This window comes from Geospiza fortis, unplaced genomic scaffold, assembly GCF_000277835.1.
Source record: "Geospiza fortis unplaced genomic scaffold, GeoFor_1.0 scaffold897, whole genome shotgun sequence".
In the NCBI taxonomy this organism is placed as follows: domain Eukaryota; kingdom Metazoa; phylum Chordata; class Aves; order Passeriformes; family Thraupidae; genus Geospiza; species Geospiza fortis.
The window spans coordinates 501,261-524,587 of record NW_005054580.1 but is presented as its reverse complement, the minus strand read 5'-3'; the positions used below and the strand labels follow the sequence as shown (position 1 = coordinate 524,587).

The following is a 23,327-nucleotide window of genomic DNA, read 5'->3' as shown; positions in this document are numbered from 1 at the left end:
AGCATTTAAAAATGTGTTTATTTGTTTTATTCCCTTCCCTGCACAGGTCAGATACCCCGCTGATCTACAAAGCTGTGCCCAGCTGGTTTGTCAGGGTGGAGCACATGGTGGAGAAGCTGCTGGAGAATAATGCCCAGTGCTACTGGTAATGTGTCCTGCAGAAATCTGATTTATTCCTCTCCCTGGAGCTGGACTGTAGGGGGTGTGTGCTGGAGCTCTCCAAAGCTGTTCCCCTGTTCCTGTGCTCACTCTGCTTCATATTTCCACTCCTTTTCAGCCAGTGCTGCTGGGACCAGTTCTAAAGAGTGTTTTATCTCAGTTCTATTAAGGTTGAATATTTCCTAGTAATTTACAGGGAAATACACTACAGGGTCATTAAAAGTGCCCTCCATCATGGTATGCTAACCTAAACAATTCAACATGAGAGAAACTGCAGAGGAGAATCATCCTGCAGAAGCAAGGATGTGCTTCCCAAAAGGCTCCACCTGAGACAGTAATAGAGGCAGCTTAGGGCTGTGTATATATTGTTCCAAATTGAACTAATTTTTAGACAAGTTGTGGGTTTTTTCATGTAGTTGTTACAGATAAGGTTGATTACTTCATCATAGGTGCATTTGAGGAAAAAATCCAAGCTCACTCTCCCCCCAAACAGTCACAAAAAACTCAACCCAGCTGCCCTAATTGTTGTAGATAAACTCAGTTACACAGTTTTAAAGAAAAAATTCTATTAATGGCAAAATTGAAATCTTGAGATGTATATAGGGAGTGTGAAAAATACTTGTGTGAGATTTGTGTAGAAAACAGCAGATGAGCTTTAGATAACAACCTAAATGCTTTATTAATTACAGTAAAAGGGGACTGTGGGTGCTGGTGGCCTTTTAGGGACTCAGTCCTGGGTTTGTGGTGTGTTAGTAACAAATGGACCTTATCTTCTGCACTTTCATAAGCTGCGTTTTTATTTCCCATCCTGTCATCCATCACTTGTGCCTGGGAGGCTGAGACCTCCCAGTGAGTGAGGAAAACTTGGAGGTTACAACCTCATTCAGTCTTTCCTTCTGAGGGCTGCAGGGAGAGCTGGGATTCCACCCCTCTCCCACCTCATTTGCCTCTTGGAAAGAAGGTGACTCAACCTTCAGTGAGCAATTACAGCTTGTGCTGCCTTTTTTTCATGGACAGTAGCTGGCAGTTAAATTCTCCATGAGCAGCTTTTGCATAAGTGCTGACGTGGTGCAGGCAGTGTAAATCCTGAGATCTGAGGGAAAAGTCAGTGATCCAGAATGGAGCTGCCCAGAAATGGTGCAGCCTCCTGGCTTTGCCAAGCAGCACAAGCCCAGTCTGTGTCAGGAGAGTTTAGAGATTAGGGAGTGCTGCTTTCTGTTTTCCACAGCAGAACATACTGTGATCCTCCTTTGGGGCAAAAATAAGCTGGAGAGGGGGTGAAAGTGTTTGTTCTTAGCTTTAATTAGCTTCCTCAAGATGCTTTCACTGTTGGGATGACAGTAGACCTGCATACTTAATTTTCACATGAACAGAAGAAAAAATGTAATGATCCTGTTAAGAAGTGCTTGAATGGATGGGTTTTGCTTTTCCAGAAGCAGAGCTTCAGGAAGGAGCTGCTAAGTGACCTCCATTCATCCAGGAGACACTAATTAGTGAGAATTACTGCTCAGTTTGAGCCCTGCCTCATGCACGTATTTGGGGTTTCAGTGGTGCTTTTCTAAGTGCTGATAGGGGGGATATCAGTGGAAGCAAATGTTGGAGCTGATCTTGCAGAGGTTGGGTGAGAAGAGCAGGCAGTGCCATCATTTGGCAATTTCCAAAATGCTTGGAATTACAGGAACCATTTGTCCTTTAGGCAGTTCCTGAGTCTGAACACAATTCCATAATTGAACATAAAACCGATTGCTCAGGACTCCTCTTAAAACCATATTGTCTTAAGGATTTTGGGAAGCTTTTTGTTGGGAGTGTAGTTACAAGTAGAGATGTATGATCACAGAATTATTATTAAATAATAATTTGTTATTTCCAGTATGTGAATTCATAGTAATTTGCATACTGGGTAATCTGGAAGTTGGCTTTTAAAATCCAGCTTTTGTAAAGAATAAGGGAGTGTTTTTGAGGTTTTCTTCATGTGTTCTCCATTGATGCCAGTTTTGTTTGGGCTTGTAGCTTCTGAAGTTGGCATTGAGACTTCTGGCCTTCTGCAGTATTCATTTATTTAAATTTTGGGAACTCCTTCCTTCCCAAAACCTACTTTTTCTGCTTTTGAAGAGACTTGATCTCTGAAAGTGTCACAGGAGTAATATGTAGCTTTTTAAAAATTTATTTTTGGACTCTCTGGGGCTTCAGCATGTCCTGAAAATGAGAAAATTTGGGATAAATGCTTTTCAGACTATATTAACCTTTACAAAATGGGTTTGACTGCATTGCTTTTTTTATTCCTACAAATGACTGATAGGTATATTGTCCCTTAAGAATAGCTGCCCTCTTGATAGATGTCCTTTCTGATGAAATAGATTAAACATACTTGGACAAACTTTGCAACCTGATTGCATTTCTAATTAGTTTTTTAGTGAATTACCCAACTTATAAGGCCACAGTCATTCAAAATTTATTAAAACCAGTAACTCTATTTTCATTTTCCAAAATGAATTTAACTATCACTTCCAATAATGGCTGCATGAGTAATGTGCCAGCGTTTTTGTAAAACCAGAAGCCAAGAAACCCTCTCTGCTCTGTTGCATCCTTATTTCAGTCAGACTGGGAATTAACTTGTGCTGGATGTTGATGAAAATGCACAATTGGAACAGTATTTAGGGGGCTGTGCTTCAGCCTTTAATTGAAGTTCCCTTACTGAATGTTCTTTACTGTGTAACTGAGATCTTATTTAAAGAAAATTTAAATTAAACAGATTTTCTTCTATTTGGCATTCAGGCACCCACTGCTGCTGTATTTGAGATGAAGAGGGGCAGATTTGGCTGTTGTAAAATCCAGACTTTGTCAGATCTTGGCTTTCTATTCTCTTGATAAAGAGAGCTGGATGCAGCACCAAGGTTCTGTCTGGATTTCAGCCTTAATTGTTGTCACCATCATTTTCTCAAATGGTTTGTTGAAAGAGCATTTTTTATGTACCCACAGACTAAAGCAGGCCACCTTAGATTGTAATTACAATATAGGACTAATTCCTGTCATCAGTATTCAAAGTTGGTGTAAATTGAAAATTTATTAGTTACTGTGAGCAATAAATCCGTGCAACTTCTAATGAGAATTCCAAACTGTTGTAGCTCATCCTTCTGGCAGTGGATGTTATATTTCCATTCTTGCAGACTGATAGAAAAGACTCTGTATTTAAATAGCAGCTTTGAACTCTTTTTTTTTCTTTCTTTTAAACCTCTTTCATTTCAAGTTCTCCTTCAGTAACTCCTGAAACATTGACCTGTAACTCTTGCCAAGTTTCTGATGCAAAAGACATTGTGCAGTTCTGACATTGTTTGCATAAGATGTGCAGCACTTGCAGGAGTGGAAAAATGAGCATCAGTGGAAGGAAAGCAGTGATGGGAGACAGTCAGGGACTTCAAAGAAGCCAAACCTTTTGTTCTGGCATCTTCTCACCACTGAAGAACTCAGGTGCTGTAATAAAGAGCTTGATGTATGGTTGAAGATATTATTTTCCTGACTACCATCACTTAAGCTGTTAGTTCTTGTTGGAAATGCCACCCAAAGCACATTTCCATAGTGAAATTAAAATGAGAGTTTTGCACTCACTCCCTGCAGCTCCTGAGTGAGCCCAGGTGTCTTCTTATGTGTCCATCAAGCTTTGGAGAAGCTTTTCACCCTGGTCATTTTAATCTTTGACCACAAAACTGTCTCCCACCTGTGGAAAGTGAGGTGTTATCAGGAATGATGCCTGTTTGTGTCAGAAACCCCGAGGCTGTGCAGGGGATGGGCTGTGGAGCCCATCCACAATAGAAAGCAAATGTTTATTTTACTGAACTTGTCATTTTTGCTCACATGAGGAATCTGAGTCTGTAGCAGGGCAACAGAATTTTAAATCATAACATGATTGTAGAGCAATGGAAGAAAATCAGTGAGTCCTTTTTCCTTCTTTTGCTGCTTATTTTTGTTTTATGGAAAGTCTCAGGACATTTTCTTTCTTAGTTTGTTAATATTAATACATTTCATCTGAACAGTTTTAAATGTATGCTGTGTGTAGATTTTTTCATTTTTTTTTTCTTTTCTTTAGTATCACCAAGCAGTTGTAACTCTTCTTTTTGAGTCATCAGTCACACTTTTCTTACTGGGGAATCGTGACTACAAATGAGATCCTCCCTCTAGTAGCAATTGTGATGTGTACAGCAACGTGGAGTCACTAGATGGCAACATTTCCTGAGGAAAAATCAAAATTACTGCCATTGCCTACAGCAGGAGGTGGAAAAAATTGCTGCAGGGTTAGCCTTGTGTTTGTCTAATTTAGAGAAGGTTTTATTACTGTCTGTTATCAGACGTGGCTGAGGATTAGAAGTGAATTTGGAGGCTTGTTCACTGGATTTTGATGCCTACTGTTCTGCTGTGCCTTAATTTTGCTGTTTGCTCTCTGAGCCTCTTGTGCAGAGCTTGCTGATGATGCCATGAATGCAAAGCTACCTCTCCAGCCCCACTGAAGGGTCACCTAAAGCTTGTTTTATCCTTCAAGGAAAAGCTTCTGAAATAAACCCCCTAAATGCCAGTTCACAAAGCAACTCCAGCACGATTTTCTTGGGCAGCTGGTAAATCTGTGACATGAGCAGTGTGTTGAATGTCTGCCCCTGTCCCAGGAATGCAAATCTATTGATAGATGTGCATTGGGATGGATCCTGAGTGCTGATGCCCTACAAAATACTTTGTGCCAGCGAACGTTAGAACATTCCCAAGGAAACTCCCTGGCTTGGGGCTGCAGGGATTGTTGATAAGATAAGGAGTTGAGCAGGGTGAGCAGGTGCCTGGCTGTGGCAGGGGGGTGCAGCAGGGTGTCACTGGGGTGTGTGCCAGCCGTGGAGGTCACGGCTGCGTCCGGAGCGGTGCCGCTGACGGGGCTGCAGCAGCATTGCAGTCACACCAAACGTGGGGGTTGCCATGGGAACCAGGAGACAAGAGCCAAGAGAAACATTGGGAGATGAAAATGATTGAAAGCACAGCTCAGCTAGCCCCTGTGAGCTGCACCATAAGCAGCAAAGGCAGCGGTGCAGGGTTTTGTGGGGTTGCACCATTGCAGCTCTGCCAGGCTGAGGAGCAGAGCTGCTGCAGTGGAAATTCTGCCTGGCACACACTGACCTTTCCTCCCTCCCCCCTCCCCCCATGTTTAATTAGGTCCATGATATAGATTGGTGCTAATTAAAGTGTCAAAAGGCCACGAATAGTTGCTTATTTTATCTCTTTGAATTAAAAACCATTAAAAATCAATTTGAGGGCATGTTGAAGGAGGCTTGTTATTAGAGTAAATTAACATAATGGAATTTAAGCCTTTGTCTTCTAAGGGTTGGTTAATGTTTAAAAAGAAAGCCAAATTCTACACCTAAAATAAACCCCTCAGTTGGTATCCTAGGAATTTAAACAAATCTGTACATATTTAGTTAGATGACATAGAATAACTACTTCATCACTTTTGGGGTTGCTGATACAACTCAGCTATCTTCTGCAAGAGTAACTTTCTCTTTTCCAGACTTAAAACTGATTCCTGATTTCAGGTGGCACTTAAAAAGTTACCAGCTTGCCAAAGGACAGGACAGATCTGGGACCATCCTCTCAGAACCAAAGCTGTATTAGAGTTCTTAATCTGGTATTAGGTCCCTAATTCCCACTGCTTAAGGTAGTATTTTGTTTATCAACTTTACAGTCTTAACTCCTTTAATTAGCAATTATGAAGTAAATCTTACCCAATACATAAAGGTGCTGTGGTTTTGCTGAGAATATCATGACAATGAAGAGTGAGAAAGGATTAGCCTATCTTTATGTAATATCTGAAACAGCTTTTCATGTTGAGCTGATGATAAAACACGAGGCTTGTGCAGGGGCAGTGTTTTATTTTGGCAGTGCTGTTTGTGTTTACAGAACAGAGGGATGGTGCTGCATTGAGGCAGTTCCTGCCTCCTGTGACTGGGGCACAGTGAGGCAGCTCAGAGCACACCTGAGCTCTCAGATGGAATAAGGAGCTGAGTTCAGTATTTGCAGTTGTGCTATGAGCACAAGAAATATGCTTCAAAGTATATCTACAGAAAAGAAGCAGATGTCTTCACCCTTTTAATAAGTTTCCTTCTGGATTATGTGATAATGTAGAATATTTATTTGCATCCTGTACATTTTTCCTCTGGAGACAAGAGTCAGAAAGCAAATTTCTTTATTTAATTGATGCTGTTTCGTGAGTATTTATTGGTGCTGAGAACCCACTGGCTCAGCCTGTGGTAGCTCACTGTCAGCAGACTCAGTTTTGCTCTGGGATTGAAGGTGGTCAATATTTGCTGTTTTCAAATCCATGCCCACATTGCTTGTGTGACTTGGGTGCTGAGTGGTGCATGGACTGAGAAGGCAAAGAAGATGGTTCCTGTTGTAATAAGTTAATAAATGTTGTTAAAAGGCTGGGTTTTGCTTTGCTCTTCATGGGTTTTTTTGGCTTGTCAAATGGAATTTTTATTTTAGACACGAAGAAAATGAGTAGCTACCAAGAAAGGGTGTGGGAGTTGACTGTACAGAGGACTTAGCAATGCATGAATTAGGCAAAACCCCACATCTGCTTCAAAAATAGGAACAGACAGTCAAAAATGGACACAGAAATTTGCAGCAAATGAATAATTGTCATTATCTCTAACTTATATGATAGAGTTTTGATGTTGGGAAAGTAAGATAGACACGAGCATTCAAACAGGTTGGAACTGATGTCCTTTGATTCAGAATATTTTTAATTTATTTTTTGACAAAACAATATTTATTCCTTTGTGTTGTGGAGCTCAGTTCCCTGAACTTTCCAACTGCGGCAGTGTCTGCATGCTGAAGTTTATTTAGTGCCCTGTCCTGGGTGCCAAGAGGAGAAATTGCAGTTGTCCATACCCATGAATCAAGAGCTCCCTGACCTGCTGAGGCAGCAGTCTCCTTAACCTTGCTAAATGTCAGAGAAAGAAGTATGAAATCCTATCTGTGTCATTTTGCAGAGAAATTTGAAGGTCAAACAAATTGTAGGCCAGTTGGGAAATAAAAAAAACCCCATGTCTCACAGCTCAGTTTGAGGAGCTGTAGCACCATGGCTTTGGGAGAGATGGGGCTGCTTTGATTTTTCACTTGCAGCCTCATGGAGCTGCTGGGTGCTGGGGTTTGATCCTCTCTGAGGTGTGAAGGTGTCCAGTGCCATCCAGGGGCTCTGAACAGGCACAACTGGGCACAGCCAACTGCAAACTCAGGGGTCACCAGCAGGAACCTGAGCTCTGTGTGCCACCCTGAAGGGGCTTTGTGATGGATGTGGGGTTAAACATGAAAAACATGTGCATTGCCATATGGGAGAGGGCTTTTCATTTCTCTTCCAGCTGCTTTGTGTAGATGGAAGAGTAAAAAATACTCCCTCAACTAATGCATGCCTGTGGTAGGATGGTGTCTTTATGAGAACTTAACAGGAGAAATACACCAAGAAAATATTTAAGAGTAGGATGAAAAGAAACTGAAAAGCTCTGTAAGAACACTAACCTGGAATTGGTTTAAATAAAGATCAGGTGTTAATAACAACATCATTGAGAATACTCTCTTTTTCCCCAGACTAATCAAATATTTAAGTAGAAGGTGCCTCTGATTTTATTTTTTCCCCTGTGATATGTAGGTACGTGTTAAGCTGAGCTATCTGGAGCTAAATCTAGTGAGAATAAGTAGAAGTGATGGGCTCCAGACTGGAAGGGCTGTGCCTGGCATGGCTGTTCCTGCTGCAGATCCCTTTCCAGCCTGATCCCAGCTGAAGGCTGTGCCTGCCCTTGGCAGCACCCATGGGCAGCATCTCTACTCAGGCACATCCCAGCTCTTTAAGTAACACTTCCTTTGAGTGATGGGCTCAGAATGGGTTAGATACAGGCTCTTTTTGTTTGAATTGATGGCTGTGCCACTGTTATTCCTGCCTTGTACCTCTGAAGAGCCACAGATCATCGTTGCAGATGTGGTTGGTAGGAGATGAAGTGGTTTGTGTTTCATGTTCCACTGAAAACTGGCAGCAGGGTCAGACAATTTTACCAGAAGAGGTAAATTATATGCTTTCATAGCTCAGAGAGAGAGATCACACCACATACATTTTTGTGGTTAATGTCCACTTTGGGGATAAAATTAATTTTTCAGGCATGTTTTGAGGAGGCAGAGTTGAAACTCTTAGCATTTTAATGTCATTGGGGGATTATCTCAGCCTCTAGCTATGTTAAATGGGACTAATAATTTCAGCTAATCAGTGTCTAACAACTTCTGAAAAATGGAAACTAGTTTAGGAGTGATGTAAAGAGAAGTTTTCCACATTAGTGGAACGTTGGGCAAATGCTAATGAACTTTGTACAGTTTCCACTTGTGTTTGGAGAGAGGGTCTCCTAAGGTCAGCACAGAGAGTTAATAGTAATGAGTCCCACGCTGAACCAAATTGGGAAAGCCTGTATACATTCTACATTTCAGAGCAGGGCTGCACATGTCATGTGAAACATGAGTCACTGAGTTTGTTTAAAATTTTTTTATATTAGATTTTTGTTCGAGAAGTGTTACAGAAGACAACTCTGCAGCTGAAAGTAACTCTAGAAATAGCAAGGGAAGCTGTGGAACCTCAGGCTGATATTTAGTGAGGCTTTTAAGGGTACTTTTTATCCACTTGAGACAGCACTGGCATCAAGAAGCCTTTAGATCTCCACGTGGCATCATCATGGGTAAAATTTTTAAAAGAGAGTGGCTTTTATTTTCATCAATAGTTTGCTTTTTTTTTTCCTTTGTTCACACTTACTTCATAAATCTCCTGCTACTGGGCCAAATCCTACCTCAATGTGTCATATGAATCCATCCTTTTAATTTGTCCTCTAAAGGAACCTTTCATCTTTGTTATTCTTGGGACTGATCTGTGATTAAATATCTTCTTGAAAAAGAAATACTTGACAAGAGGACCAAGAGCTTCAGAAAGAAAAGGTGGAAGAGACCCCGTGTGCTTTGTAGCTTGGCTGCTCCCCCTTTGGAAACTGTGGGTCTCCTCATCCAGCTCAGACTTTGGGAAGGACCTTTCTAAGTTAGACTGGGAAAACAAACCCAGCACAACCTGCCATGGGTTGCTAAAATCTCAGTTCCAGAGCTCCTTTATTGTTGTGAGCTGCTCATTCACAGCTTCTGTGTGTCTGAAGCTGTCTTAAGCTTGCTCTTTCTGTGAGTTTCATTTGAATTTGGTCTTTTGAAATGCACCTTTAGGCACAAGGGGAGCATATTGTTGAGTGTAAAACCCATTGCTTTCCTTCATCTGCATATAATCATTGGGTAAATAGCTAATTCTTTGTTTACACTGTGGGAGAAAATGGTTCTAATGGTTCTGATCAAGGCACCAGACCACTCAGCGCAGCCAGGAACCTCGCGGGGCATCGGGTTCTGGCCTTACCTTTGAGCTCCAAGACACTTTCATACAATGAAAATTTTACCATCCCTCAGTGCCCATTACTGCTCAAAATGAGGTTTTAGCAAGCCTTGATAGGGTTCTGTGATTGGGGGGCGTGTTTTGTTTCTTAATTGGGTAATTCAAAGTGAGGTGATAAATAGCTTGGAAAGGATTTTTTTGTATGATCTATCAACCTGATTAATGTGCATGTACCTGGGTACCTACACATAATCCAAGGTGCCTTTTGATGCTATTGCTCCAGGCTTTTTAATCATGGGAATTTCATTCAACCTCAAAATCTTTTTCTGTATGTAATTTAAGCAGTAGTGTTGTGATCACCCTTAGCCATAACCCTCCAGTGTTGGACTGTCCTGAGGACTTTGGCTGTTGTTTCATCCTTAATGAATCTATTTTATGTTGTACATGTTTTCCTGGGTTCCTTTATGGTAAAATGAACCTGGTGTTTGTCACTTCTGCAGCTCACCTGAGATCAGAAGAAGGCAGTGTTGTGTTTTTGGCAGCACCTCCTCAGGCCTTGCAGCAGCCAGAGCTGTAACATGAACGTGCTCCAAGTCAATCAATGCCGAAATGAACTTCTTGGTGGATAAAATCAAATAGAACCAGTTCTTACCAGCTTGCTTTGAAGTGGCACCTAGTGACACATGAATACTGTTGGTTTTTTGGCCCAGGGTTCCAGATTTTGTGCGGGAGAAGCGCTTTGGGAACTGGCTGAAGGACGCTCGCGACTGGGCCATCTCTCGGAACCGCTACTGGGGCACCCCCATCCCCCTGTGGGTCAGTGAGGATTTGGAGGAGGTGAGTGAGCAACATGAAAGCTTCCAGCTGGCAAAAACCCTGCCTGTGCTTGTTGTTTGCCTGTTTTGGTGTATCTTTGGCTGCTGCAGCCTGAAGTCCTATTTACACGTTTGAACAGCATATCTGTATAACCCATCTGTATGTGTGTAATAGGTGATAGATCTGTGCATATTTATGGGTGCCTTGGTGTGCCTGTACAGGTATGCTTTGCTTTTGCTTGAGAACTGCAAGCAATTTTTCTTGGTTTTTACATTAAAATTAATCTTGTCTTTCCCAGAAGAATTTGCAGTGGTGGCAAATCTAAAGGAAATAATAAATGCAGTGAGAAAATGGCAAGAAGGAGATTTTTTTCTTTTTTGTAACTCCTTTAAGTCTGCTTTTGATATTTTGGTGGTTGGTTAGTTCAAGCCAAATGAGTTGCTGAAGGCATAAAAGCAAGTCCACCACAGCAGAACAGCAAAGGTACATATTTGTAGTGCCACAAATGTGAATGTAGCAGACTGTAAAAATATGAATCTAATGGAATGATGAAAATGTATAATGGTAGTGCTAGAAATGAGCTTTGTCAAGTTGTAAGGTACCCTGCATTGGTAGCAGAATGCAGAGAGCATGAGTGAACAGTTAACACAATTTTGATGGTTTTAAAACTCTTTCTGAAGGTAGAGTGGATTTGGGTTTTTTGTGTGGTTTATATTTTTTTTTTTTTGCATTGGGTTAGTTCCATTAGACACACATGAAAAGCCTCCCTCATGCAAGAAGTAGGAAATGGTGATTAGTGTCAGAGTGTGCAGGGAAGGTAAATACTGATGGCAGCACCCCAAGCCTTTATTTTTCTCTCTCTTGATTTGAAAAAGTTTTACTCTTCATTTTAGACCTGAAAGACCTCGAGTAGGAAAACATCTGCTAGAGAAGTATTTTATGATCTTTAACTTGCCATTGCTTAGATGTGCACCATAAAGCATGTTTTATTTCCTCTTCAGTGGGAATCTTGGTAGGCAGGGAGCTACTCCTGCAATTAGGATTTAAGTATCTAAGAAAGCCTTGGCATTTGGATTCTGCTTGTGCTGTGTGTTTGTAAATTACTGACAAATCCAGTGCTTCTGTCTCTCATAGAACAGTTCAAGTTCAGTTTGAGGACTGACAATTTATACACACTTTTTTCCACATTCATCCAACATTGCTCAGTCCCTTGTTTGATATAACAATTTCTTCTAGGTAATAAAAAGGCTTTCAGTGTTGTGGCTGAGTGTTTCATTCTACAGCTGAAAAAGATTGTGTAAAGGTTTCATTACTTCCACTCCTTGCCTCTAATAATATTTCATTTTCTGTCCAGTCTCCCCATATCTGTATTCCTGTGTGTACTGATTTTTTTTGCTTTTCTAAGTTTGATTTGTTAGTTTTTAATAACAAAATGATGTCTAACTTGGAAGATTGACCTTTCCTTTGAAACAAGCTGCAAATATTCCTCAGGGCTCAGTGTTCTGAATTATGATGGAAATACCAACAGGTCTATTATTTCTATCCATAGATGTTACACATTTCTGTTTGCTCCAGAGTCTGAATATTGTGCTTTAATAGCTGAGTACAGCTTCTGAACTGAGCTAAATTTCAACTTAAGATTTTTTTTTTAATATTCTGTCTTTTTGTGTGTGTGAGATATGGCTTGAAAAACAAACAGGGCTGGAGCTGATGTGGAACTTAGAGCCTAGGTGACATCTGCTCTCTCAGTAATGCTATTCCCTCAGAATTCCCTGACTCCAGTGTTACTGCAGCCTGGTGTGGGATTGCACAGCAGCCTCTCCATGTCTTGCTCTCAGAAGAACACTTTGTTGCATGCAATTATGCTTTGCATATTAAATCCTGGAGAAGTAATAACAATTCCTTATTTAATATACAGCAAGGTGAATTAATTGGTATTAAAGTGAATTTTATTACAGATCAATAACTGGTTTTGCACGGTTTTATTTTAGTTTTCTTTTAGCATAATTATCAGGTAGAGACACATAATGGAAGTTAAATTCTGAAGCTTGTGTTTATTGCCACATTTTTGCAGACAGTTTATCATTTTAAGCTTTCAAATTTCAACGATTTCCTCAGTGGAGGAACACATCTCATTTGGATTAGATAATAAAATTTTTTAATATAACACCCAAGTTGGTAAAGCAGATATGGGCTCATTTTATGGGACTTGCATACAAATTATAGTGTTCAGTATTCAGTGATGTTGTGGAAGTGCCCTGATTATTTCCCGGCTTGTCACCCATGGTAACCCTGCCCCGGGCTGGGTGCCCTCAGTCTGGTCCAGCACAAGGAGAGAGCTCTGCCTCTGCTCTCCTGAGGGTGAGGGAGCCTCTCCTGGTGCATTTCTGGGCCACTTCTGGCTGACTGTAGCAGTCATTGCTTCTCCTGTTGAATATTCATGAGATGCTTTCTGGAGATCCCAGACATCTCTCTGCCACACCCTGCAGGCTTCTTCCTTTCTGTGGACACCCCTTCCTCCAGCTGTGGTCCTGGGCAGAGCTGAAATGGCAGCCCCACAAAAACAAACATTTCTATCCAGCAGGGACTGCAGGGCTGTGCCACAGGAGCATTGAGATCCATGACTGCTGCTGGATGGATCTGTGCTCCTGTGGACATGGCTAATCCTGGATCTGATGTTCATTTTGTTGGCAGGGGTTAAGCTTGACCTGTGGGTTCACGTTAGGTCTTGCAGGTGCTGACACAGCCACTCTGCTGCAGCCTGAGCTGGATGGTGGTGGAGCTGCTTTTGTAGCTGGTGTGAGCCATGAAATGGAGGAGGAGCAAATGCCTGGTGGGCAGAGAAGAGGGCCCAGGCTTCTGGGGCGGCCATGGCTCCTGAAGGGATGGATCCAGAGCAGGATCCATCTAATTGAGGAATTTAATTGGGGAGCATCAGCCTGTGTGTGCTCCTTGCAGAAACGAGGGGGTGGGCTTAATGAGGGATGGAATTTGATTAGCATCTGTTTGCTGCTTTCTCCTCTTGCCTTTCAGTATCTAATGAGCTCCCCTTGGGACACAGGAGCTCCTTCCTTCTGCCTTGGACAGAGGCAGTCTGACTCAGTGGGGGAGATTTGTGTTACTCTGGGGGTTGGTGGGTTTTTCATTTCTTCCATGAGTGATTTCTGGGTGCAGTTCTGCATCAATATTCAGAATTTTGCTTTAGCATTGAACAACTTGTTCAAAAAGCACCAAATAATGAGCAGCTTTTCTCCCAGAGCTTAGTGTGAAAGTATATTCAAATACAAAGGTTAGTGAAGGTGAAGGTGTATCCAAGGACATTTTTTTAGCCATTTCTCTATTAATACCTTTTCTTCTTCCAGCAGTGCTGAACTAAGCACCTGCTGCTGCTCACTTGAGCCTCTGTGTTTACTTATGGGGCCACATGAACGAAGAACAGATCTGGGTTAAAAATAGTTTGTTGTTGAAGATGTATTTTTATCTGGAATCAATCCCCTGGTGTAGTTTGTGTGCATTCTGCAGCCTCTTGTACCTGGCTAGTGGAATCATTGTCCTGCCTCATTTCCTACTGAAAAAAAAAAGACAGATAAACAATGAAAACATCACATTTCCAAAGTACTTTAGCAATAGCAAATGGTGATTAGTAATGCAGATCAGCACTTGAATCAGACTGGGAAAATCATGTCTTAAAACCCAAATCAGACTGAGTTTCTGTCTTTTCTGTAATTCATGACAATTTTTTGGAATGAAATACACCAAAACCTTTCAGTTAGTCACAATTTCCATGTGTATACATATGCATCTGTTTAAGACTTGCTAAAGGAATTGAGCAGTGCTCTGATTTTTTGTATCTTAAGAGCAACTTCTAAAGTTATTTTATGTGAAAAACGTCTGGCCTATTTACAGCTTCTTTATGGTGCTACATTTAACTCCTTCCTTGTCAGAGCTGTCAGACTCTGGGGTTTTTCTGTTGCAGTGCTAAATGGGAAGGATAGCATGTGGGACAGCATCTCCAAAATCCAGGCCTGTACTGCAGCTTGTGGCTCATGAGTCCTGCCAGATGAGAGAGGCCACAGGGTCTGGGAGGGCTCCATTTCAGTAAAACCTAAAATAAAACCTTTGCTTTTCTGCTGTCTCATACAGTTTTTCAAAATCATTGTTTCATGATGTCAGTGCAAATCTGGTGTGGAAATCAGCATTTTTCTTAATAGCATGTTGGTGCAACAAAACCAAGAAAAGTCTTTCTTAGCAACCCCTTTGGTAGCTGTGATGCTTTCTTCACTTTAAATAAAAAGCCTTTAACAGGTACAGTTTTGTCTACCTGGGATGGAACACTTATGCATAATGAGCTGCTTACTTTAGGGGAGGAACCTGGGATCTGAAACTCCTGTTTGTGTAAAAGTCAGTCATTGAATTTTCACAGGGTTTTGGTTGTTTCTGGTTTGGAGAAGCCCCCCCAGCCCCACAGTTTTTGATAACCTGCCAAGATATTGCTGCTTCCAAGTCTCCAATTCTTGTAACTTGAATTGTATTAAATCAGGGCAGTGGTCTTTAACATCATTTGAGGAAGGAGACCCTTATACAAAATCTGTATTTTTTTTTCAGCTCTATTAACTGCTACAAGGCATATTGCAAGTCTCATGTCTGATATTAAAAAAAATAGCTGCTGTGTACAAATAACTGGCTAAATTTCTGTAATTTCTCCTACAGGTGGTTTGTATTGGTTCAATGGCAGAACTGGAGGAGCTGTCTGGAGTGAAAGTGACAGATCTGCATCGAGAAAGGTGGGTCACAGAAACTCTCCATTGGGTATTAGAAATAGATAAGCAGACATAAAAAAACCTTGGGGTTTTTTTGCCCAAACCCTGGGAAACAGATTTAGGGAATAGAAAAGTTGTAACAGGACTTGTGATTAACATATATAAATGTTCTTTTTTTCTGTTGAACACTGTTAATACAAAAAATTAGAGATTGTCAAAGGAAACACTTTGAAGGACCTTTTTAAAGAGTCATTAAAATGAAAGCCACAACTGCTGTCATCCTAATACACCAGCATGACATGACCTTCTCCTGATTTGGTTTTGTTGGGGGTTGTTTGGTGTCATAGATGGATAATGAGATGATTGGCTCTCGAAATTACGGGGTGAATATTGTGTGAATATTAAGAAAAGCTTTAGTGATGTGTAGTTATGTTACTGTGGTTTAGATGTCCTCTGTTCTCCCCATAGTTCCCTTTCCTCCCCCCTGTATTGCTGCCATCAGACAGCCTGGGCTGTCTGGGACAGGTAGAAGGAGGTGTACACATGTGTCCCTTACATGGGGCAGTGGGGAATGGAAAAGCTTGGGGGTGCTTAGGGGGTGAGGCATGGCAACACCTGGCCCCCAATGCAGTTACAAAGCAGTCTCCACTGATAAATGGCACAGAAGAGCTGCCTGACAGACTTTGGGAGGGGCCAGGGCTGGCTGATGCAACCCCAGGGGTATAAAAGCCTGAGCATCCATCTTGAAGAAAGGACAGAAGAAAGGATTTCCTCAGAAGGCTTGAAAGGAATGGAAAGGAATGATAATAAAATCTTGTGTCTGACCAGAGAGTCCTAGACAGCTGGACTGTGATTGTGCATTAATTAAAAACAACCACATGAGACCAAGCAAAGATGCACCTGTTGCATTCCACAGCAGCAGATAATTATTGTTTACATTTTGTTTCTGAGGCCTCTCAGCTTGTCAGGAGAAAAAATCCTAACAAAAGGATTTTTCATAAAATACGTCCGTGACATGGTAGCAATGGCATCCCAGAGATACATAGCACACCTGAAACAAAGATGATTGAGTCCTTCTATTGTATTGCTGTAAAGGTTGAGTGAGCCTTTTGAGTTTGAAGGCGGGTTTTTAAAGGTGGGGTGTTTGTCCCGTTTGCAGCATTGACGGGCTGCGCATCCCGTCGCGCTGCGGGAAGGGCGCGCTGCGCCGCGTGCCCGAGGTGTTTGACTGCTGGTTCGAGAGCGGCAGCATGCCCTACGCGCAGGTGCACTACCCCTTCGAGAGCAGGAGGGAGCAGGACGCCTTATAAATTCTGCAATGGCAAGTAAAGAATAAATTTGGGACAATAATCCCACAGATAATTCAACAGTCTTCTCGGGACTCTAGCTGGTCACAGTGACTCTGAGATGCGTTAGAAAGTCTCTTTTCCCAGCCCGGCAGTCGAAGGAGGAGTCAGAACTCTTCAATTCTCATTCTTAAGGCTGTTTATTGTTTCTTATCTGTAAAATCTTTCTCTTGTCCAGCCGAGGTCTGCTCAGCAAGACAGTCTAAGGCACTCTGCCTGTCCCTGGGGTGGTGTTATCTTTTTATATTAAAAACTACATGTACAATATTTACAATAACTTCCCAATACCTGTCACCTATGTTAGACAGTGAGCTTCTACTCTAAACCAATCCAAAAGTGCCAACATCACAGCAGAAGATGGAGGCCAAGAAGAAGGAGAAAGGCTGGACATGCCCAGATTCCTCCATCTTGCTCCCTGAATCTCCATTCTAAAAACCCCAAAAATCTATTTTTCACCCCGTGATAAATTCACTATCATTCTACCTAAACTGTTGTGGCTTGCAGATTTTCATATAAGGTTGGTAATTTGCTCCACGGGTCATAATCAAAGTCACAGGTGTCTTGGGCTCTGTGCCAGGGTCTCTGAGCCCCCGGCAGGGGTCCTGGCAGTCCAGAACAGCCAGAGAGATGTCCTGAATTCCAACAAGGTGGCTTGCTTTGAAAAGACAGGTGGCTGCTAAGAAAGGCAGGAGCCTTCCCTGAAATGGGAAATGTAAACCCTCTCCCTCCGAATTATTATAATTTTTAAATTAACAGCTCTCAGGCAAAGATATGGGAATAGGATTAACAGTTCTTTATTCGGAAAATTAAAATAAAATGCAGTAATACAAAAAACACTGCCAGAGTCAGAATAGAAGCTGACCCCCCCTGTGTGTCAGGGTGCTGGCACAGCCCCATCCCATGTTGGCTGAGCCCTCCTGCAGGGCCAGCTGTGCTTCTGCTGGAGCAGGGATCCTGCACAAGGGGGGAGTTTTCCTCTGCAGCTCCAGGGCTGCTGGAGATGGGCCTGGGCTCCCTCTGGGAATGCAGTGGAGAAGAAAGCTGCTCCTCTGGGAGTGCAGCTGGAAAAAGGGTGCCCTGGTGTCCCAAAATCTCAGAATATATCCAAGTAGGAATGTTTGGCTCCTCCCCTGGGCGGAGCATCTCCCCATGGGATGATGGACTTTTATCAGCCATGCAGGGACACTCACTGGCCATGAACAGCAGAGATCTCCTGGAGGGGGGGTTGGTTGTGGAAGAGATAAAGAAAACTGCCCAATTAACAGAGGATAACTGCCCCACCTCTAACAAATGGTAATTGAATACACACCCAGCTAAACGTGAGACATCAGGTTATCACCCTGTGTGTAACACTGCAGTGCTTTACTAGCTACTTTAATAATTAATATATTTATTTAACAGCATTTTGTAATGCATTTACTTTCACATCTTTAATGCTGTACAGATAACTTGGCTGTTTCTGTACAGGTAGGTGTATAATTAGTTTTTTAAACTAAAACACAAGATAGTCTCAAGCTTGGTGACAAAAAAGTTGTAGAAATACAATATTAGCAAGAAAATGTCCCAGCTTTTGTGGAAGACATCATTAAGTAACAGGGCACATCTTTGGCCTGGTAAGGAAAAATCTCAGCAGCTCAATGATCACAGAACTTGAGTTATCTACTAGAGACAGAGCTGCAGTTGAGTCAGTTGAAATGTAAGTCAATGTGTTGAGGATTTCAAGCCATTGTATAGCCTGGTAATTTTTACCCCAAGATTAAGTTTGAATTTTGGGTTTATATGAGTGTGTGTGCAGAAAAAAACGAAATCAAACCTTATGTTGTTAAGATTATATAGTTTAGAAAAAAGTCAAAGTTTTTAGCTGTAAACTACATCTGCTTCTTTCACTCTGGATAAATCCTTTTCAATCACCCATGAAAAGTTTTGTCTGATTTTCTGTGGTTAATGTTCTCATACATACTTGTATGCCTGCATACAGCTTTAGTTCTAGCATTGCAAAGTGTTTAGTCCATGTCTGAAGTTTTAGGTTGACTGTGAAAATTGACAGATGAAGATGAATTTTTGTGTTTTCTGGATTAGTGTGTTTGACTCTGTCCAAGCAGAACTTTTCCATCCAGTAACTTGAGTTATTAGAGCTAAATAAGTTCCTCTGCAATACAGTTGGCAGGCACTTCCCTTTGCCCACTCCTCTACCCCCCAACAAAACAAGCAATCAAAGCAGGCAGGATGCCAAATACAACTAAATTTCATGATTGTAGTGAAATGTCTTCATTTTTCACCCCCTTAATTGTAATGCAAAATATTATCTAATATGCAGTCAAATACTGTTGGGTAGCAAAAGGAGAATTAAAAACTTTATATTCCCTCTTTATTCTTTTTATCTGGAAAAAATTAGAAAACAGTGCTTTTTTTCTTTTTTAATGGAGGAACTCAGGATGAAGATATTTGGTGAGCCCTCAGACTTGTGTGCCATCGTCAGCTGCAAGAGGAGGCTTTCCCTTTTCAGTCTGGGGCTTTTTGTTCTTAACATCACTGTAAGAGTTCCTGGAACTCTTACCCAGAGCCAGGTGTGTTTCACCTGTTTGTGGTGGGAAATCAAAACACCCTCCTCAATTCCTGCTGCTCCCACCTCTCCCAGCTTGTTAATGAGCTGGGGCTTTGCTACCAGCAAGTCTTGGGTGATTTGTAGTAGAGCACTTGTGATTTGTGAGAGACAGGAGGAATTAAGATGTGAGGTCGAAGAGAACAAGGAGCAGGGGTGAGTTCTGAAGTGTTGGGAGCACAGGATGTGATTTGTATTTGGCACATCCTGTTAGAAGTGTGAAGATTGAGAATGGAGATTGGTTTTGTGTCAGGTCAGAGACTGCAGCTGCTGTGAAGTGAGGACTGGGAGGTGGGGAAAGGCTCAGGAGGTGCAGGTCTGGTGGCTTCTGGTTCACTCCACAGAAGAGGAGGAAAAATCAAGGGAGACGGGGGAAAATTAATGTGAAGAAGGTGATTGTCCAGGAAAGTGGTGTTTTTGATGACTTTCTGCATGGATAGAGAACCAGCTGAATTTTATTTGTTAAAGCCACAGGACAAAATCTTAGAGTAGTTGGGTTGCAAGACTGGCAGTCCAGGCAGAGTGGTAGGAAAGGCTCTGCCTCTGTACAGGGAAATGTAGCAAGATTTGTGGTTGTGGTCAAAATGTGGTGGCCCACAGGGGATTCACAGCTAGAGGATTTGGAATGAACCACAGGATCAGGAATTTACCCACAGATGTTCAAGAAAAAAATGAGAGAAGTTTCCCTCCTTGTTTTCTCCTTGATGGAAAATAGAGCAAAGGAGTGAATTTCTCTCCCTGTTATGGCTTTTTTACTGTTGGTTGACTGACAGGTATTTATCTGCCAGGACATACCTAGGAACAAGCTGAGATTTGGTGAATGGAAGGTGAAGCAGCAGAGAAATTGAGGAAGTTTTCAGGAAACAAGTGTGTCTGTGGACAACATATATCTAAAATAAGGTACAGAAAGACACTGCTTTAAAATATTCAGAGTGAATGAGGTGAATTCTAAAAGCACAACCTGAGGAAGAATCTGAAGAGTTCCATCAGAATATGTGGATCACAGGTTTTCAGAGACAGTCTTGTAGCTGTCATCAGCTAAGGCATCTCATGCTGAGGCTCTTTGGGTTTGACAATTTGAACATAAAATTTGTGATGTATCCTTGGATGCATTTTTTCAATGCCCACAGTCTGCCTGTACAACTTTCCTAAAACAGAGAATTAGGAATTCCTAAAGAACATTGAAATCTCTCCTAGTTGGTTCTGTTTTGTGCTTTTTACCTGCAAATTGAGGTGCTCTAATAGGGGAATTTGTGACCAGTTTGCAGAAAGTGCTGGGAGTTTGTCAACGAGGAACTTTTTAGTAAGTACAGAGGAAAAACTGCTGTGTTTGTAATGTATTTTCAACTCTGTAGGCTTGAGGTGTCAGTCACCTGAGTAAATGGTCAGATATTTGGGTTTAGGGGTTTTCTTAAGAAAGTTAAAAAATCAAGACAGGGATTTTGAATGCACATGTTTGTGTGCAGGTGTAGGAGCATTGGTTAAAATTCATGAAATTAAACTGCAGTTTAATAAAGAGAATTTGTATCCTACAGTGTGAGTTGAGGTGATTTTGAGAGTTAGGGGCCTGGATGAGATAAACATCAGAGTTGTCATGGAAGTCACTTAATAAATGCACACAGCAACCTCTGCAGAGGACCCTCAAGTGTCAGAATAATGCTTTTGCAATTATAGGCTGCTTTTTGATAAAAACAACTTTGGAACATACAGATGGATTTTTTCCCCCCCATGAAGTGTTTCTCCCCTAAATCTTCATGCAAATACATAGTTCTGAGACATAACCTCCTGTGCCTTATTATAGCTTTTTTATAATCACCTTCTCTTTGAAGGTTGCTAAGCAGTTGTCAGTGTGATGCCTGTTTTGAACCAGGAAAGCTGTGGCCCACCCTCCAGTTACTTTCTTTAAAGTAATTACCAACAGTGCAGTTCCAGCAGCTCACACAGCCCTCCTTTGGTGAAGGCTCTGGCTCCTGAGTGTGAAATTATCACATCATCCTGCACTTCCACTTAATTTCCCAGATATAATCATATATCAGCCTGTGAGCAATAGGTGCCTGTGTTTGCTCCAGCACTGATTTCCAGAGTGTCCCAGTTTATAGAGTGATTGTAAACACATCAAATAGAATGGGGAGGAACCACTGCTGCCTTTTGTTGGGGGAACATTCTCTTATTTCCTAGTGATGGCTGATTAAAGCAGGCAACCACAACCTCCTTCCAATCAAACCTTTGGCAGCGTTGGAAGGAGGCTTCTCCTATTTTTGGTAACTTGTTTTTATACTTTTACACTATGTTCCATTGTCTGTCAGGCTGAAGAACACACAATTAACACACAAACACACAAAAGTGTGCTGGTTCTGAGTGCTCTGTTTGGTCCTGACTGGTCACAGGTTTGCAGTGAGCAAATAGGAAACTTGTTCAGGGGCAGATTTCTCTTTTTTCTGCTAAAGAGGGAAAATGCTGTCGTTTTCTTTCTCATGATCTTCCTAATGCTTCCTATTAGAATTTTTCTGCCTTCCTGGACTAGTAGATCCCAACTGAGCAAACAGTATGATATGCTTCAAATAGGAAGATCTACTTTCCATAAGCTCCTCTTCTGACTCTTTGCCACATAAATGTTCCCCAGACTTAAAATTTACCTGTGCCAGAGGAAAGAAGCATAATGAAACATTTATTTTGTAATGAAGACATGCAGGCTTTAGCTTGGTGTATTTATAAAGTCACATTTGTGTTGTCTCTTGTTTCAGGTTCTACACTTTGCTGGTGCTGTCCACTGCTCTTTTTGGGAGGCCTCCTTTCAAGAATGTCATTGTGAATGGCCTTGTCCTTGCCAGGTTGGTGTCAATCAGCTCCTTCCTGAGCAGGTTTTTAGTCAAAGAATGTTTCAGATAAGACCTGCAAATTGTAAATGGAATGTGAAATGGACTTTGGAGCTGTTAAGACTTGCCAGTGATATCTGTGCTGTAGGAGATAAGAGGCATCTGAGAGTGAGAGGCTCACACATCCCAGCATCTGCTGCACTGGGCTCTTTCCAGCAGGGCCAGTCCTGCCTGGAGAGAGAAAATGAATAACAAGAATAGGAAAGAAATTGTACCTGTTATGCAGAGTAAAGGGGATGATAAATGTAGTTTTAGATGTAATTTGAAGTTAATTATATTTGTTTCCTTTTATTTTCCAATGAAAATAAAAAAAAAATCAGCGGGCTGGAGGGATTGATTGAAAACAAGTGCATCTTTCCTCAGCTTGGGTAGGAAGGACAGATTTCCTGCTTAGATTTGTAGCTTGGGGACCTCTTGGGTTGGGTTTTGGTTTTTTTCAGTTGTTTTTGTGGGTTCAACAGTCCTACACAAAGAATGTACTAATATATAGATATATATAATTATGTCTGTGCCACCAGGAGCCTATTAGGACAGAAAAATTGAGCTGGATTTGAAGGGCCTTTTTTCTTTACCCATTAAAATAAGTGTTAAAAGTGTTACAAAAGTTCTGAGAATTGATTCCTACATTCTGATATTTTCTAGTGATGGCCAGAAAATGAGCAAAAGGAAGAAGAATTACCCTGATCCGATGCACATCGTGAACAGTTATGGAGCTGATGCACTCAGGTGGGGTTTCTCTGCTGGATGTTCTGTGGGATATGTTGACTCCCTGCTCATTGCAGATCCATACCAAGAGGCTGCTTGGGGGATTTGAGAATTAGCAGCAGGAAGAAAGTTAATTTTAGAAGCTTCTAGACCCCTGTGACAGAAGTAGCTGCAAGAGTGGATGACTGCAAGGAAGTGGCAATGGATGCAGTGCATGTCTCCCTCCCTAAAGCCCAGGGGATCTGCTTCTTCCAGCACTGATAATCTGAGCTGAGCCACTGAAAATGGGAATAAAATATTTGATAACAACACTACAAGATCTCCGTTAAATCACTGGCTTAGAGGAGGGCCTATGCATAATGCACAAAACATTTGTTTCCTGTTTGCACTATACATTTTCTAGAAAGTGCTTTTTGTTTGTGGATGTAAGTACATTATTTGCACCTAATAGTAGTGGCACCACAAGAGCAGAAGTGGAGCAGCCTAATGTGTGTAGATAAATTGTCCTGGTCAAACAGAGATCAAACACAGTTCAAGTGGTTCATTAAAATTACAGGAGCACATGAAGTAATTACACAGTCACTTGGTGCACTGACTGCATGCATCAGGTGGTACCTAGAGGTAAAGGTA

At 41.6% G+C, this 23,327-nt stretch overlaps 1 protein-coding gene across 1 annotated transcript in view; it reads left to right on the top strand.

Annotated features, from left to right (window-relative positions):
* Window positions 1–23,327, top strand: part of IARS1 (isoleucyl-tRNA synthetase 1) — a 93,359-nt gene that overhangs the window by 34,506 nt on the left and 35,526 nt on the right. The window contains exons 13-18 of the mRNA XM_005429846.1: window positions 47–145; window positions 10,303–10,429; window positions 15,119–15,192; window positions 16,328–16,474; window positions 21,861–21,947; window positions 22,635–22,718. Of these exons, the coding sequence (XP_005429903.1) occupies window positions 47–145; window positions 10,303–10,429; window positions 15,119–15,192; window positions 16,328–16,474; window positions 21,861–21,947; window positions 22,635–22,718 (618 nt within the window). The remainder of the gene's footprint in view (window positions 1–46; window positions 146–10,302; window positions 10,430–15,118; window positions 15,193–16,327; window positions 16,475–21,860; window positions 21,948–22,634; window positions 22,719–23,327) is intronic.